A 16712-nucleotide genomic window follows, 5' to 3' on the forward strand; every position below is an offset into this window, starting at 1 on the left:
GTCCCTTGGAGGCTGCAGCTGCTCTCTTCTGCCAGTGACAGGACCCAGGGAATGGCTGCAGCTGGGTCAGGGTGGGCATCAGGAAAACGCTGAGCACCCTCTGCTCTTCCAGAGGCTGCTGGGCACTGCCAGGCTCGCCAGGGAATGGGCACAGCCTGCCAGAGCTCCAGGAGTGTTTGGGCAACACTGCCAGGCACAGGGTGGGATTTCTGGGGTGTCTGTGCAGGGCTAAGAGTTGGACTGGGTGGTTCTTGTGGGTCCCTTCCAGCTCAGCACGTTCTGTGGCCGTGTGAGCACGGCCTTGTACTCGAACAGGTTTCGTCCTAAACATTTCCTGGGGGGAGAGAAGGAAACCTGGAGGGGGAGAGGGGCTATCCCGAGGGATGAATCAGCTGGAAAGCAGCTCAGGAAGGATGTGACTTAGTGCAGCTGCTGGCTTCTGACTGAGCTGCTGCCGGAGAGCAGCCGAGGGAGGAGGAGGAGGAGGAGCTGGAGAATCAGGGCTGGTGTGTCAGGTTTCCATGCTCTGCACGTGTGGGTGGTGCGAGCTGTGCCTGCTCCAGCCACCGAGCGAGCTGGGAGCATGGGGCAGGTGGCTTGGAAGGCTTTATTTCTGTCTCTTTTCGATTATAAAACGGAGAAATACGTCATTGCAAAGAACAAGAAGGTTGGGGTCCTCTACCGAGTGGTGCAGCTCTCCATTCTGGCTTACCTGGTGGGGTAAGAATCACCCTCTGCTTCATGTTTTGCTGTGATAAAGATGGATTTTGCTGTGATAAAGATGGATTTTGCTGTGATAAAGATAAATTAGGGTACTCTGCATACAGTGACAGCCTGCTGTGCCTCCTGATTGCAATGCAGATCATCAGACAGGTTTATACAGCTGCATTTTGTAGTGTCTAATGGGTTACGTCTGATTTTTCACCTGCTAGGGATGGCTAGATTCAGCTCTACCTTTCAGATTAAGGTCGGGTTAAAAATAGACCCAGTGATTATGGCTTTGTACTGCATTATTTATGCCTTTATTTCTATATTTTGTGGGAATGGTGCCAAACCCTACTGCTTGACTCCTCAGGAAAAAGGAGCATTAAGAGCCCTGGTGCTGAGCCTTGGGGCACACCTGTGTTTTCTGCACAGCTTTTGAGCTGCTCAGGTGCAGATGGGAGGGAAGCAGGCAGAAAATGGGAGATTTTTGTGCTGGAGTGGGCTGCAGCAGCCGGGCTGTGGGGGCTGAGGCAGCAGCAATGTCAGCTGCTTTGCATTCATTTCAGAGCAGGGCAGCTTGGCTCGGGAACAGCCTGGGAAAGGCCCAGTTCTGCAGCAGACTGGTCACACTGGTGTGTAATGGGCACAGGGATGGTCCCTGCAGGCTCAGACCTGGAATTACCCAGCCTCTGCTGTCGATTCTTGAGTTTCTGAGGCTTTTTAGGTTGTGACACCTAACTCTGTCTTCTCACTGTCTGTGCTTCTGGGTCCCTTCACCTTTCCCACACCTCGTGTTTGCACTGATTAAATATAGCAGAGTCATTTTTACATGCTGAGTGTATTTATAGAAAGCTGAGCAGTCCCAGAGCCTGCTCCAGGGAGCAGAGCAGCACTTCAGCAGTCTGGCACGGGCTGGCTGAAGGAGGAATCCTGTGGAGAGCATTGCTGAGGACTAAGGGCGATACAGCGTGGACAGGGAAGGGGTCTTTTCCTCCTTTGGCATCTATTGCCTCCTGCAAACCCTCACTGATGGTCCTTGCAGTGACTTCTTTGTGCCTGGGGCTTACAGGAACATGTCTCTGTTCACAGCCTGGCTTGGGGTGGGGATCATCAAACCCTTCTGGACTATTTCTGGGATGCAGCTGCCATTGCTTCATTGATTCACTGCAGAAAATGCAAGGATCTGCTTTTGAGCCCTCCTGGGAGAGGAAATCGGTGTTCTTGAGAAAAGGGGAAAGTAGGAAACTTCCCAGGGTGGATGTGAAAAAACAAGGGTCACTCTCCTGTAAAATTTTCAAAGTTTAATAATGGACATTAGGAGGAAAGTGGCAATAAAGCAAACGGTTCAAAGGCTGGGTGCCTGGCATTCCACCAAGAGCACCCTGGCTATTTCAGAAACAGCCTTTATAAACCATTTCTATTGCATCAGCCTGTTGCATGTTAATAAACAATTATGCATATTAAAACTTTCCCCCCAAACTAGTCTACATGTTCCAAGAATTGTTTAGCATGGCTCATCCTCAGGTCTGCCTTTTTGGAGCATGTGTATTTCTTGGTTGTGGTTTTAGTCCATTCTTATCATCACCTCCAGTTTTGGGCCTTGGTCCATACTTTGTACTGATGGTAAGTGTTGACACTTGGCATATCAATAGCAGGAGTTTTCTTCATGTGTTCATGGAGTGTTATCCCAACCAAGCAGGCATTTTAACACAAGCATATTTGTATCAGCTATTTCACTACTCTGCCTAACAGAATTAAAAACTATATCTTTGACATTGTACATATAGCATCCATTATAATATTTGTGAGAAGCCAATATTATCATATGCATTTATAACAGTGGGGAGTGTTCATGTGCAGGTTTGTCACACGTGGCAGGTGAAGGCTGTGTGCCACCAGTGCTGCTCAGCCCCTTCCCCTCCCCGTGGGCAGGAGAGCCCTGAAAAGGGGAGCTGTGCCACAGATTCAGCCTCTCTCCCTCTCCCAACCTGCCCCAGCACCCTCAGCTTCTTCAAGGGTGACTTATTGTCCTGACAGGTGACACTGGCAGTATTGTGGGGGAGCTGGAAGCATTTCATTTGAGCCACAGGTTTTCACCCAGGGAAATGGAACTCCTGCTGCTTCCAGTGGAGAGAAAGAAGTAAAACCTTTCCCTGGATTGCGTAGCAAGGCAGAAGCTCTCCCGGGGTGCAGCCAGGTTATTCCCATCACCCTGGCTTACAAAGGAGCTGGATCCAGCTGGGAATATTCCCTGCAGCTTTCTGCCAGGAATACCCAGCTCAGCTGCAGGGTTCCATCTCCCAGCCTGGTCTGTTGCTGGCTGGCAGCTCGGTGACTGTGCTAAAGTGAGAGTTCTGCACTTGTGAAACCAGCCATGCTCTGCCCTGCAGCCTGCAAAAGTCCCTCTTGTTTTTCATCTTGAGAAAGACACAGCCCTGCTCTTCCTTTCCCTTTCTGAGGTTGCTGAGTGTAGCACGGATGGAGGCTTTGGTTTCTTACCTCATGACCTGTTATTACACATTCCTCCACCTTTGGCAAGCACAGCTTGTGTCCAAGGGTTTATCCTTTATTAACAGTAGCAGTTGCAGAGGGTTTGGTGTCATTGGCATGTTTTGATTTGACCTCGGTGTGAATTTCTCTGACTCATTCCCTGACTGCCCCTAACGCTGCTGTGTTCACACAGGTGGGTATTTGTGGTCAAGAAAGGCTACCAGGACACAGACACGTCCCTCCAGAGCTCTGTCATCACCAAGCTGAAAGGGGTGGCCTTCACCAACACCTCGGAGCTGGGGGAGAGGATTTGGGATGTTGCGGACTATGTCATCCCTCCCCAGGTTGGCATCACCCCCTGTGGGTGCTGAAGTGATCTATCCAGGTCTTCCCTGGGAATTAGCAGGAGCTGGGATACAGAAAAGTGGTGCTGGAAGGGGTTTTCTGCTGTGAGTTTTTTATTTGAGATGCTGGGGGTGCTCTGCCTCCCCCAGGACCGTGGGCTGGCTCTCATGGTTGTGTGTGCACCCACAGTGTGAGGGAATTCATCCAAACAAATATCCACACAAAGGGTGATGTTGTATCTCAGCCTGAAAAGCTGTGGGAAGAGGGGATTGTTCTCTTCTGAGGAAAGCTTCATGCTCTTTTTTACAAGTGCTTTAAAAGTAAACCAAGTTTTCTAACTCTTTGTTTATTGCAGGGTGAAAGCGTCTTCTTTGTCATGACAAATCTGATTGTGACCCCAAACCAGAGACAAGCCACGTGTCCTGAGGTAGGAAGAACTGAGCCCCTTGACCCCCAGACCCCTGCAAAATCAGGGGTAAGAACTGACAGAGGACACTTCTGGAGCAACAAAGAAAGGAAGGATGAAAGACAAGTATTTTTTCCTGTAGTGTAAAAGCTCAGTTGGGAAATTACTGTAAACCTGGGAGGCTCAGCTGTCTTAATTTCCAGAAGCACTGATCATGCAGAGCCTTCCTGACTTTAGGTGGTGTTGAATTTCTGCCCAGCTGGAGATGAGACCAGGCAGTGATTGCTCAGGGTTAGAAAAGGCCCTGGGAAAACAAATTTGATGTGACTCGGGGTAGTTATGGGGAGAGGAGACGGTTTAAGAGCCCCATCCTGGAAAGTGCTGAACATTCAGGCTCTCATGACCTCCCAGACACGGTGTGGTTGCTCAGCACCTTCCAGAACATGCCCTGAAGGCCAAAGGCATGAGATGCTTGTGTCATGTGGAATCTCCTCTGTGGAGATGTGCGGAGTGGGCTGGAGCTCGGGGAGGAGGCGTCTGGCTGTGCAGGGAGAGCTTTGTCCGTGGAGCAGATGGATTTTCCATGTCACACCGGGAGCACAGCTGGCTTGGTCAGGGCACTGCTGTCCTCTGGTGGCCGAGCAGCCAGGACAGGGGCACATTTGGGCCAGAGGACTTTGTGGCTTAGACCCAAGGTAGGGTTATCTTAGAGCAAAGTGGGCTCCTGCCTGGTTTTGGTGAGTACTAATGTTGGTTTTTTTCAGTCTGTCCCTCTCCAGACTGAGCAGAACCCAAAATTGGGAGGGTGTGGCTGAATCCTGGTGCTCCTGGTGGTGGGATATGTTTGCATGACCCCCAGTTACCACTTCAGTGGTGTGGTTTTAGTGATCACACAGAATCCACCCCATGTCAGCAGCAATTTCTCTGGCTCTGGTGTCCCTTTTGTCACTTGTGTCCTTTTCCCCTCCGCAGAGTGCCAGCATTCCTGATGCCCTGTGTGACAAGGACACGGACTGCCTGGAAGGGGAAGCAGTGGTGGCTGGCAATGGTAAGGGATGTGTCCCTGTCTGTGCTGTGTCTGGTTGAGGGATGTGTCCTCAGCCTGGCTACACCCCCCAAATCTCTGATTACAGAGAGAACCAAGGCCTTTCTTTCCTTTCCTCTCTCTTATTAAGATCCCTGCCTTGCTTACAGCTCTGTGGTGGCTGGGCCAGGGAACCCGGGGCTGCTCAGAGGCACAACAAGAGGGTGTTTGTTCCAGCTGAGAGGCCCTTTCAGCAGGGAGGAGAGGGAAAATCCTCTATTTTCACATGCCCTGTGGGCAAGGAGAGGAGGTGACTGCTCAGTGTGACCTTTTCTGTGATGTCTGCTCACAGGGGTTAAGACTGGCCGTTGTTTGAAAGACAAGGGCAGCACCAGAGGGACTTGTGAGATACTGGCCTGGTGCCCAGTGGAGAAAAGATCCAAGCCCAAGTACGTGTCTTGTTTCCAAGCTTGAGTTGCTTGGCTTGTGTGTCACCCAGGGCAGTTCCTGTGTCCCCTCTGCTTGGGTGCTTGCTGGAATGTTGGCTGCTCAGTGCAGGAGCCAAGGCCCTCTGCAAGGCCCCCCTGGCGGGACTGGCCCTCTGCTCCCCCTGCTTCTCTCTCTGGCTGTTCCCAGCTCTCGGGGTGTCCCCTAGACCTACACACTCCTCACCAACCCCTTGCTGGCACTGTGGGGGAAGTGGCACAGCTGGCCTGGTGCCATCCAACCTATTGGATGAAGCTGCTTCTAAAATGGCAATTCAAGATTTCACATGTGGGCAGGGGACATAGACAGAAAAAAAACCCTTCTCTTCCAGGAAACCACTTCTGGGCAGTGCAGAAAACTTCACTGTTTACATCAAGAACTCCATTCGCTTCCCCAAGTTTAAGTTCTCCAAGTAAGTGCAACAGGTTCCTGAACTGCTCCAAGCTCAAAAGATATTCCCCCTCCTCTGGAAAAATAAAGTGCCTGGACAAGGCTGGGAAAAAATGCAAATTTAAAAAATACTTGTTTGCCTTTGCTGCTACAATGTGAACAAACTAAACCAGCGTAAAATCATGCATGTTCTGGCTCTTGTCCCGGGCTCAGATAGGCATTTCTAGAGTTCTGTTGTTTTCCCTTGAGAAAGACAGGTCACCCTGGAGCAGTCTGGCAATCTATTCTGTGTGAGCCCTTTCTTGAGCCCAGATTCAGCTGGCCAAGTTCTTTTCTGGCCAGAAGGTCATTTTTGGGGGAGAGACTGCTTTCCCCAGGCCAGCAGCAGAGACACCCTCAGGGTGACGAGGCTGCTGTGCACTGAGGTTGTTGGAGAAGCCTCTTGTCTCTGTAGTCCTGCTGCAGGCTGTGAAGGCAAGGAAAGAAGGAGCCAAGGTGGATTTCCCTGTTTCCTACGTGCAGGATGAATGTGCTGGCAACTGACAACGAGTCCTACCTGAAGACCTGTCGGTACAGCCAGGAGCATCCCTACTGCCCCATCTTCGTGCTGGGGAACATCGTCCGCTGGGCTGGGGGCAACTTCCAGGAAATGGCCTCAGAGGTAGGAGGGCCCCCCGGGGCTCGTGGATCATCCCAGCTGGCTCACTGCTCACTGGGAGGATCTGAGGAGTCACTGCCCAGGCAGCTGCCTGCTGTCCAGGCTGCACTGCAGAGGTGCCAGCACTTGAAGTCAAGCTGGTTCCATTTATCCTGACGCCAGGGAATGGGGGTCCTCTCAAATGCTGGTTGGGTCAGTTATTTCTATTCAGGGCTGCCCAAACTGCTGCTCTGTCAGCGGGGATTCTTTGTACACTTTCAACATTACTACACCGTTGGTTTAAACCCAGAACTCTGGAAATCCACCCCTGCATAAAAGATCATCTTCCCCACTGAAGTGTGGAATGGAATTAAATCAATGTCCTGGGATAAGAAACCTCAGGATACCAGCAGAGGGAGAAGTGGGGTTGTAGAGTAATGATGGGATTAATGTCACACCTGAACTCAGCCCAGGCAGGAGTGTGTGCCCCCTTGTTTGACCAGAAATGCAACTGTTTCTTGCCCCTGGGGAAAGCCTGCCCAAAGGTCTGACAAATTTGAAGACACTTTAACTGAACTAAGCTTAAACAACTCCCCCTGTCTCTCTCTTTTAAGGGTGGTGTGATAGGAATTCAGATTGAATGGAACTGTGATCTTGATAAAGCCCCTTCTGAATGTAATCCTCACTATTCTTTTAGCCGGCTGGATAACAAGTCTGCAGAAACCTCCATCTCTTCTGGGTACAACTTCAGGTGGGTACAGAGGAGGGCACGATGCAGTACCACAGCTGGCCTGGGCTGCTTGGACTGGCAGGTGCTGGAGGTTGGCAGTGGAGTGGCACCAGCCTGTGCCAGGCACTGCCACAGCTGAGCACAGAGCGCTGCAGAGGAGGGAGGGAGGGAGGTAAGGAGTGCTCCTGGCAGGCTACAGCTGGCTTTGATAAGGGAATAGATCTCTTTGAAGGGATGAGAGGCTTCAGAGGGGCAGGTGGAATTAAAGCCAGCACTGCTGTATTCCAGGTTTGCCAAGTATTACCGGGATGCTGAGGGGGTCGACTACCGGACGCTCATTAAAGCGTACGGAATCCGCTTCGATGTGATGGTGAATGGCAAGGTGAGGGCCAGGCCAGGATGTCCCAGAGCCTGCAGAGGAAGGAAGTGGGGGGAGGCAGCCTCTCTGGCTTGTTGTAGGAAAGGGCTTTTCCCATCCATCCATGTGGAGCTAATCCCCATGTAAGAGAGATCACCTATAGTGCAGCTGAGCCTACACCTCCTGTACTTAAAACCAGGCTCATGTAAAGCCCCAACAGAAATAAATGTACCCCAGAGACTTGTTTTCCATGTGCAAGCACTGCAGAGAGAAAAGAAGCCTAATCCAGGGATGATGCAAGCTCAGAAATGCAGCCAGGGACAGTCAGATCTGAGACACAGAGACCTTCAGCCTCCAAGATTGTTCACTGCAAATCCCCTGTGGTTGTGCCTGGGAACAAAATGCACCCAGGGGCAGCAGCAGCTTCCCCAGTGCAGTACCACACCCTTGAGTTTGTTTTGTGGGTTGTTCTCTCAGTGGTGACTTCATGACCTTTGTTCTTCCAGGCAGGGAAATTTAACATCATTCCCACCATTATCAATATCAGCTCGGGGCTGGCACTCATGGGAGCTGTAAGTGAATGTTTTATCTCAAAGTACCCCAGGGGACTCAGACCCCAAATAGGATGGGGGGTTTAAATCTTCTCCAGCAGAATCTTTACTACTCAGCCAGGTGTGTGTCTGTGTCCTGTCTTAAAACCATTTGTTAATAAACCTGGTAGTCTAAACACCCCCACAGGCTGTATATTATATATACATACCCTGGAAAATGCATGGAGAATGAAGGCAAACACAGTTTCTACAAGTTATCCTTTCATTAATGCTAATTTCTAATGAGATCAGAATACTTTCATTTCAAATAAAACACAAGTTCTTTCCCTTTGCAGGGAGCTTTCTTTTGTGACCTGGTGCTGCTATATCTGATCAAGAAGAGTAACTTTTATCGAGGCAAAAAGTATGAGGAAGTCAAGTAAGTGGGCCTGGCTTTGTGTTGAAAATCATGGCTTTTTGTTAAGAGTGACAGAAATAGGAGGAGATACAGGAGCACAGTTTCAGGGAAATATATTCTTCCAAATTATTTTGGCCAAGTTATTGGCTTCCTCTGTAATTCCTTGCTGCAGCGAGCTGGGGAGGAAAGGCAGCTGCTGTATCATGGTTGGACTGGCAATGGCCTCGTGCCGTTGGTCCCTAATGACCGAGGATGGAATTGGGGCAGCTCTAAGAGCCTCGTGAAACTGAGATGTGGAAGGGCCTTTGGGGTAAGGTGAGACAGGCCTGGCTGGGAACATTTTTGCCTCCTGAAGCAAACCCAGGCTGCTCATCCTGTCCCTGTGCCTGTTTCCCCAGGTCCAGCTCCAGGAAGTCCTTGTCGAGCCCTACGCTGAACGGGAATCAGAGCCCAGAGCAGCTCGGTGGGCTCTAGGCACAGCAGTGGCTCTGCCAGCTGGAACCCTGCTCCAGGAAATCCACACTGGTGTGGCATCACACCAGCACTGGGAGGTGGATATACCCCACGTCAGGCCTACCATGATCAGGATCCCCAGAGGAAAAAACCTTCTCTAAAGACTGCCTTTCTTCCCTGAGATTTCTCTGGGATCCTGAGCTTGCAACATGTGTCATCATTATGGATTTATAAAAGGATTTTTATAAAAGAACAAAGAAGGCACCAAATGAATGTTTTTATATCCACTGATAGATACATCTGTACTTAAGCCAATAGCCAGCATTGTCCTGTGGCTGTGCTTCGCTTCCACGTGGAGAAAAGCTGTGATGGGAGCAATTTGGGAAGGGCTGAAGCTGAAACCCAACCTGTTTCCTGCTCTGCTGCCCTGGCAGCCACCACCTCCAGCTCCTGCCTGGGTGATGTGACATCAGGTGTGAAGCAGCAGGACTGCTCTGCTCAGGAAGTGCAGGGAAATGTGGCATTGGAGCAGCTCTTGGATCTGGGGAAGAGGCTGTGATCCTGCAGGGCCTGAGGCAGGGGGGGACAGTCACTCTTATGGGGGTTAATGCACGGAGAAGCAACGTGGCCCTGGAAGTACCTGCACAGCTTCTGCCTCCTTCCTTCAGTGCCTGGTTTCATTTGCTCGGGACTGTCCTTGCTGCATCACTGCCTGATTTCTGTGGTGGCACGGCTGGATGGGCACTCAGTGCCTCTGTTTCTCACAGCACCCTGGGCTGTGCTGCACACTGAGAAGGGCAGCTCTGCCAGGGACACGGGCTGGGCCAGCCTCCTCCAAATACACCAACAGCAGGGCAGTTAGAACATATCTGCCTGCTACTTCAGCACCAGTGACCTCCAGGAAATACAAGTGCTTGTCTCAGCAGAATCAGTCTCCCTGCAGCTCATTTTGTCCATTTATCTCGTGTGGGGAAGTAACTAATCCCAGAAAAGGGCTTAAGGAATATCATTGTGTTCTGTACTTGCTGCCCCATCACCACTGACTGGGAGTTGTCCTGATGAAGATTAAATGTTTCTGTGCACGCTTTGAATACCAAAAGTTGAAGGGCTCCTGCTGCAGCATCTGAGGGTGGCATCAGGGAGCTGCTGCCATCGAGTGTCTGCACACATGGCACCAGCAGCTGCACCCACCTCTGCTGTAACTTATTTAATGTCGTTACTCTGAGGTACAGGTTCATCCTAAATTAAAATTCACCTGTTAGCAGTGGCAAACTCTGAACCCAGCCACTGACAGCAAACCCCACCCAGTCTAGTTCTCCCCCTCTGCTTCTGAGTAGTGAGTCAAAAATGGGGCTAGAAAATAGAATTAAACAGTGGAGTTCATTTAAGATAAGCCGTGTACCTTTGGTGCACTGATCTCATCCAAAACCTCCTCTCCATGTCAGAAGTCTGTCCTCAAGGCAAACACAAGTCACCACATGGGGAACTGCACAAGAGTTGCCACCAGGCTTTTGACTGTCAGGGTTTAATTAAAACTGTGTGTTTCACCATCTAGAAATTGAGTCATTTCTGCATGGTGAAACACATGAAGAACCCCCCGTGTGACATCAGGGCCTGGCACAACTCCTGGCGCCCAAGCAGCTCCTCCTGACGTGCAGAGCTGACTGTGCTCTGCTGAAACCATTGTTTTAACTTGCCAGAACATCCTCCTGTGAGAGGACCAAAGCTATTTCCTGAATCTAAGTCTCCAGGGCTCCCAGATCCCCTAGAATGTTTCCTTTCTTTAGACTCTGTAACACAACTCCTACAACCCCCGCTGTTAATAAAACATAACCAGATTCCTTCTCAGGAGCTCGCTTCTTGACTTTGACTTTTTTTTTTCTCCTTGTGTTTCATGCTCGGCAATAAAATGTGTCACTTTAGTCCAGTGCTCCCTGGAGTGTTCTGTAAGTGCTTTTTCAGGTCACACCACCTTCTCTTGGTGATAGTGATGTGAGCACATCAATGAGTCACTTATTTTCACAGGAACAGGGCTATAGGAAAGGCATGACCTGGATGGTGGGTGATGGAATTGTCCCCTTTTGTGGCTCGTCTGGAGGCTAGTGACAGTGCCATTTACTGATGGCAGTCAGGGAAGAGAACATTTGCATGTTTCTGTGCCAAACCTTTACATCCATTTAATTATTTTCTTTTGTCAGCAGAATTATTTTTAAATAATTATTTCACGTCGCTGTGTTACTGCTCCAACACTTGTGTGTAGGGACAGGCAGCACATCCAGAGGGGATTTTAACTGGTGTGTGTATCCAGGATACAAAGGACTATATCAATCAAACCCCACAGCTGTGCCAGCTCTTAGGGACAGAAATTACCCCTTAACAAGGAAACCAATACAGGAGGCATCCAAGCGGTGCTTCACATTCAGTTTAATTAGAACAGTGCTACCGATTAATGTGTACTTGGACATAATTTACCAACAGCATTAACGACACGAGCCACGGACAACAGTTTGGAAAGTGAGCTGGCCTATGGTGTAGTGACTTTTGGCAACAGTCCTGCTGCCCCGTTAGCCGCGGAGCTGCTCAGTACACGTGAACCATTCCGTACAGGAAAGTCCAGAACAGGACGTAGGTGAAGAGCCCTCCCACGAGCCCCCCCGTGAACAGCGGCCTCCGCGACTTGAAGTACTTGTTCCACCGCCGCCCGGCTTTCAGCACCAGCAGCACGGAGAGGAGGACGGAGGCCAGCAAGTAGAAGATGAAGCCGTGCAGGCCGGTGAGGCCGAGGATCCCGGCCGTGGCGCCCGACAGGGCGGACACCGAGGTGCGGCAATAGTCCAGGATGGCCGCGTTGCCCCGCACCGCCGCCTCGCTGATGAACTGCGGCCCCTCGCGCTTGGCCACCACGGCGGCCATGGCTCCGCGCCGGGCTCGGGCAGCTCCTCGCTCGCACCGACACTGAGGTGAAGCAAACACGCGCTGTACGAGCCCGCCCGCCCCTCAGGCCGCCGGGAGAGCCCCGCGGGCCCTCCCGCGGATCCTCCCTTTCCTCCGTACCTCTCATCCACGGCGGCGCGCAGCCCCGCCGCTCCGTCAGGCCTCGCACCGCGCCGAGGGACCCCGCACAGCGCCCGTCACCGCGGGCCGCCCGCCGGGCCCGGCCTGCCCCGACCGCGCCGCCGCCACCGCCCGGCCGCCATCTTGGTTTGGGGGCCGACGGGACGCGGCCGCGCGGGCGGTGCGCCGTGGGCGGGGCGGCTCCCGATTGGCTGGCGTGGAGAGAAGGGCGGGGTCGGATTGGCTGGCGGGGAGCGGGGGGCGGGGCCGGGCGAGGCGCTTTTGTTCGGGCGGCGGCGGCGACGGGGCGGACATGGCGTTCGTACCGGGACAGCCGGTGACCGCCGTGGTGGTGAGCGGGCACGGGAGGGGCGGGCACGGCGTTCGTACCGGGACAGCCGGTGACCGCCGTGGTGGTGAGCGGGCACGGGAGGGGCGGGCACGGCGTTCGTACCGGGACAGCCGGTGACCGCCGTGGTGGTGAGCGGGCACGGGAGGGGCGGGCACGGCGTTCGTACCGGGACAGCCGGTGACCGCCGTGGTGGTGAGCGGGCACGGGAGGGGCGGGCACGGCGTTCGTACCGGGACAGCCGGTGACCGCCGTGGTGGTGAGCGGGCACGGGAGGGGCGGGCACGGCGTTCGTACCGGGACAGCCGGTGACCGCCGTGGTGGTGAGCGGGCACGGGAGGGGCGGGCACGGCGTTCGTACCGGGACAGCCGGTGACCGCCGTGGTGGTGAGCGGGCACGGGAGGGGCGGGCACGGCGTTCGTACCGGGACAGCCGGTGACCGCCGTGGTGGTGAGCGGGCACGGGAGGGGCGGGCACGGCGTTCGTACCGGGACAGCCGGTGACCGCCGTGGTGGTGAGCGGGCACGGGAGGGGCGGGCACGGCGTTCGTACCGGGACAGCCGGTGACCGCCGTGGTGGTGAGCGGGCACGGGAGGGGCGGGCACGGCGTTCGTACCGGGACAGCCGGTCACCGCTATTCGGGGGATACCGTGCCGGGGGCTGCTGGCGGGGATGGAGAGGTGGATGCGGGTGGTGCCCGGGGGCGCCCTGCGAGCTGTCGCGGGCGGAGGTGCCGTCCCGGGGCAGCTCCGGTTCACGGGTGCGTGGAAGGAGCGGGCGAAGGGTGCGGGCCAGGGACGGGGACACGGGTGACGGTGCCGGTGCCCGGCGGTGCCCTGCGGGCTGTCGGAGGGTGGAGGTGCCCAGGCAGTCCCGGTCCGCGGGCGAAGGGCGCGGCCGCTCTGTCCGCAGCGCCGCCGGCCCCGGTTGCCGCCCCGGCAGCCGCTCCCCGGTGCGTGGGCTGTCACATTCTCCGTCCGCGATACCGGGTGGGAGAACTGAAGGGAAACTCCGCCGGGCGGAGAGACCGACCCCCGGCCGGGGCTGCTCGGGCGTTGCTTGAGAGAAGAGGAAGGGAGAGACGCGCGTTCTCCCGGTACCGGGACCCTGCGGCAGCCGAGCCCAATCTCGGTGCGGATCCCCCTCTGCGAGGGCAGGGGCAGGATAAGCACCTGCTCGTCTGGGTGGGGTTTAGGAAGCAGAGCTTTTAAAGTAAGATAATGGCTTTAATCAGCACGCAGTGCGAGTGAGGGATTTGTGCTTTCCCCTGGCTGCAGTGGTAACTGGGGTTGTGCTTGGGTGGGTGGCCCCGGCTGAGGACACGGATGTTTGGAATCCAGGGAGTTTGGAATTCAGTGGGGAAGTTCAGGGTCTGTGTGACAGGGCTGTGAGAGGAAAATCACAGAATGGTTTGGATTGGAAGGCACCCATGAAAATAATCTCATCCACTCCCCTGCAATGAGCAGGAACATCTTCCATTAGATAGGGTCGAAGCACCTTTTGAGAGGTTTTTGTGTCAGTTAAGACCGTGGCTTTTCACCCTGGCTCAGGAATTGCACCAGCTGGCATTTCTACAATGCTGACATAATGCACAAAGCTGGTCAGATGCCTTTGTGCATCCGGCAGTGAGGAACCTGCCCTGGGTTACCAAAGTTATCCTGAAAAAGAACCATCCTAATAATAGCTTGTTATTTCTGCTGATAGGACTAGCAGGAACATAAGGCATGTGGATAATGAGCAAGATGAGGCTGGTCATGAGTAACTGCTGGTTATCAAGGCATGAGTCATGTTTAAAGAGACCTGCTCTGCTTTTAGTGTTGTTCCCTTCTATTCCTGGGCAGGCAGGACAGTTCTGAGTAATTGAGGGGCTGGGCTGTGTCGTGGGATCTCTGTGAAAAACAGTCTAACTGGATCTGAAGTATCAGTGTCTGAAATGCACTTGAGATTTCTTCCACTTGTCACAATGCTATTTGATCTCTTTCTCTTTCCAGCAAAGAATTGAAATACATAAGCTTCGTCAAGGTGACAATTTGATTCTGGGATTCAGCATTGGGGGTGGCATTGATCAGGACCCTACTCAGAATCCTTTCTCCGAAGACAAGACTGACAAGGTCAGAGAATCTTCTTCTGTAGCAAGTCCCTCTCCCAAAGGCTGAGATACCCAAGTCATCATCTGCCCTCTGCTCTCTTCCACAGCTACTCTCTTGCCCCATTATCACTTGCAGACTGAGTTATTCAAGTGACTCCACCTTTTCTATTTTCCAACATTGCACAAGCCTGTTTTTAACTAAAATCTCATAGTACACTAGAGAGTTTTTCTGTGTTGTCAGTAAAATGGCCCTTGAGTACTGAATCCTCCCACATTTAGTAAATGAACGCTCAATTTTTTCCCAGGGTATCTATGTAACAAGGGTGACACAGGGAGGCCCAGCAGAAGTTGCAGGACTCCAGACTGGAGATAAGATAATGCAGGTAAGCACCAAGATAAGACAGTACTGATGTAGTACCAGCTGCACCCTGCAGAGAAGCTGGGGAAAAAAATCTTCTGGGTACTTCCCAGGACAGTTTGTGAGGTTTATAAATAAACTGAGCTGGCATAAAACCATATCCACTATGTGGTTCTGATAGAACAGTTACAGGACACCTGTGAGTCCCTGCATTTGCCTTATTTTATGGTTTTTTTTTCCCAGGTGAATGGCTGGGATATGACAATGGTGACCCATGACCAGGCCAGGAAGAGGCTGACCAAAAGGAATGAGGAGGTGGTACGGCTGCTGGTGACCAGGCAGTCCCTGCAGAAGGCTGTGCAGCAATCCATGATGTCCTAATCCATCATCCAGCTGGGGAGGGGGTGGGAAGGGAGATGTATAGACTGGTATCAAAGAAAGAAGCAACTATTAGACTGAAATAGGTTGTCTGGAAGGAGTGCATGTTCCTACCTGTGGTAAACACTACTTTTTTTATTTTAACTTCTTCTGGTGTAACTGGCAGTAGTAAAACAATACTCCCCGCAGCAGAGTGCTTCTCTCAAGTCTGACCTGCAGGTACATGGCAAGACTTCAGTAGTCATGGCTTTCAGGACAGGACAGACCCAAGTTATCTAAGAGCAACTGGAAAAGCCTTAACTTGGACAGGATTCTTCTGTAGCACAAAAGCCTCCTATTTTAGGAGGAATTGTGGTTTCTGCTATGGGAGACCCCAGAGGGTTTGCTGTGCCTAAGCTTTTAGAAGGGAGCTGTCCTGTCCCCCCCATTGCTACCAAATGCAAATGCCAGAGTTAAGAGCTGCACAGTGCTGTGGGGAGGAGCACTGTACTAATCCTTCACTGTGTGCAAGATAGAGAGTGGCTGAAAGGTTTGGGGCATTACAGTTTCCTGCAAAGATTCCCTGGACAATGCAGCCTCTTCAGGCAAGAAACAACTGAGGAACACACAAGTGTTAGCTTAATGCCTGTGAAGTACACTACAACTTCATGGACACTACAGTTCAACCTCACTGGCAGGGTAAAACGTGAATTCTCCTTACTCCCAATTTGTACCATCAGATGAATTGAGTTTAATTGAAAGGAATATGGAGCAGGAAACAAAACAATGTTCCTGAACCTACCAGAAATGCTGCTCGTAGCTGTAGAGTTTTCAGTCCTTCATTCCACTTCTAACAGACTTGAAATGGGAGGGATTTTGGTTTGTCTTTTAGAAGACTTCGCTTAAGTCAGTGATTTATTGGATGGAAGGGATGACTACGCTAGTAATTTGCAGAAGTGCCTCTTGACCAAATTTAAACTTCTAGTAGGATACTAGAAGTATCAACATGCCACAGGACTCAAGATTCTTGCTGCAACCCTAAGTCCATGATCTAGCATCCTGTGGTTTGGTAGCCAGTTAGCTTTACAATTATCCAAAACCTGGAGTTTTTAATCCTCTTCAGTTGATCTATACATATCTAAAGTTTCTTTAAGCAGCCTTGAGGTAAGCTGTTGTAAATAAAGCACGAGGAGGTGGCAGACTAATTTATTCAGTACCTTACTGCTGTGCCATGTACGTTGTGATTGATGCATCTCAGTCTGTTCTGTGCACACCAGCAGATGCCTACTTACCAATTTTATATCTCTGGAATTACTACAATCCTGCTTTGGTATTTTGTAACTTAAGGATTCAGTAGTAAATTTTAAGTCTTTCAAGTTGGAGTTATTTTTGTTACTATAAAGATACACTGCTATTTGTACTGCTTTTTTCACTTGATTTTCCACACAATAAAACAAAGTTGGTTTTCCTGAGCTGTTTCTCCTTACATTTAAGAGTGCCATATCACTTGGGTGCCTCTAGCTGTGACCTTT

The 16712-nt window shown here is 52.0% G+C and overlaps 3 protein-coding genes across 4 annotated transcripts; 2 read left to right on the forward strand and 1 right to left on the reverse strand.

Moving 5' to 3' along the window:
- The first annotated feature begins 454 nt into the window (after positions 1 to 454).
- P2RX5 (purinergic receptor P2X 5) lies at positions 455 to 10902 on the forward strand. 2 transcript variants are annotated; one of them, XM_068210566.1, is made up of 12 exons: positions 455 to 720; positions 3389 to 3539; positions 3896 to 4015; positions 4919 to 4994; positions 5323 to 5419; positions 5788 to 5868; positions 6369 to 6507; positions 7098 to 7234; positions 7502 to 7595; positions 8078 to 8143; positions 8458 to 8540; positions 8918 to 10902. In XM_068210566.1, the coding sequence occupies exons 1-12, from the start codon at positions 584 to 586 to the stop codon at positions 8991 to 8993; spliced, it is 1257 nt and encodes a 418-aa protein (XP_068066667.1). In that variant the 5' UTR covers positions 455 to 583; the 3' UTR covers positions 8994 to 10902. The 2 variants fall into 2 exon arrangements, with proteins under 2 accessions (XP_068066667.1, XP_068066668.1); XM_068210567.1 differs by having other exon boundaries at positions 465 to 720; positions 3896 to 3967.
- A 476-nt stretch (positions 10903 to 11378) lies between these two features.
- EMC6 (ER membrane protein complex subunit 6) lies at positions 11379 to 12190 on the reverse strand. Its single transcript, XM_068210572.1, has 2 exons — positions 12027 to 12190; positions 11379 to 11927 (listed from the first exon to the last, which is right to left on the reverse strand). Exon 2 carries the CDS (start codon positions 11883 to 11885, stop codon positions 11553 to 11555), a length of 333 nt encoding a protein of 110 aa, XP_068066673.1. The 5' UTR covers positions 11886 to 11927; positions 12027 to 12190; the 3' UTR covers positions 11379 to 11552.
- A 46-nt stretch (positions 12191 to 12236) lies between these two features.
- TAX1BP3 (Tax1 binding protein 3) lies at positions 12237 to 16652 on the forward strand. The gene is made up of 4 exons (XM_068210571.1): positions 12237 to 12378; positions 14368 to 14487; positions 14771 to 14848; positions 15067 to 16652. The coding sequence occupies exons 1-4, from the start codon at positions 12340 to 12342 to the stop codon at positions 15202 to 15204; spliced, it is 375 nt and encodes a 124-aa protein (XP_068066672.1). The 5' UTR covers positions 12237 to 12339; the 3' UTR covers positions 15205 to 16652.
- The last annotated feature ends 60 nt before the right edge of the window (positions 16653 to 16712 follow it).

Source organism: Anomalospiza imberbis, chromosome 20 (genome assembly GCF_031753505.1).
Source record: "Anomalospiza imberbis isolate Cuckoo-Finch-1a 21T00152 chromosome 20, ASM3175350v1, whole genome shotgun sequence".
In the NCBI taxonomy this organism is placed as follows: domain Eukaryota; kingdom Metazoa; phylum Chordata; class Aves; order Passeriformes; family Viduidae; genus Anomalospiza; species Anomalospiza imberbis.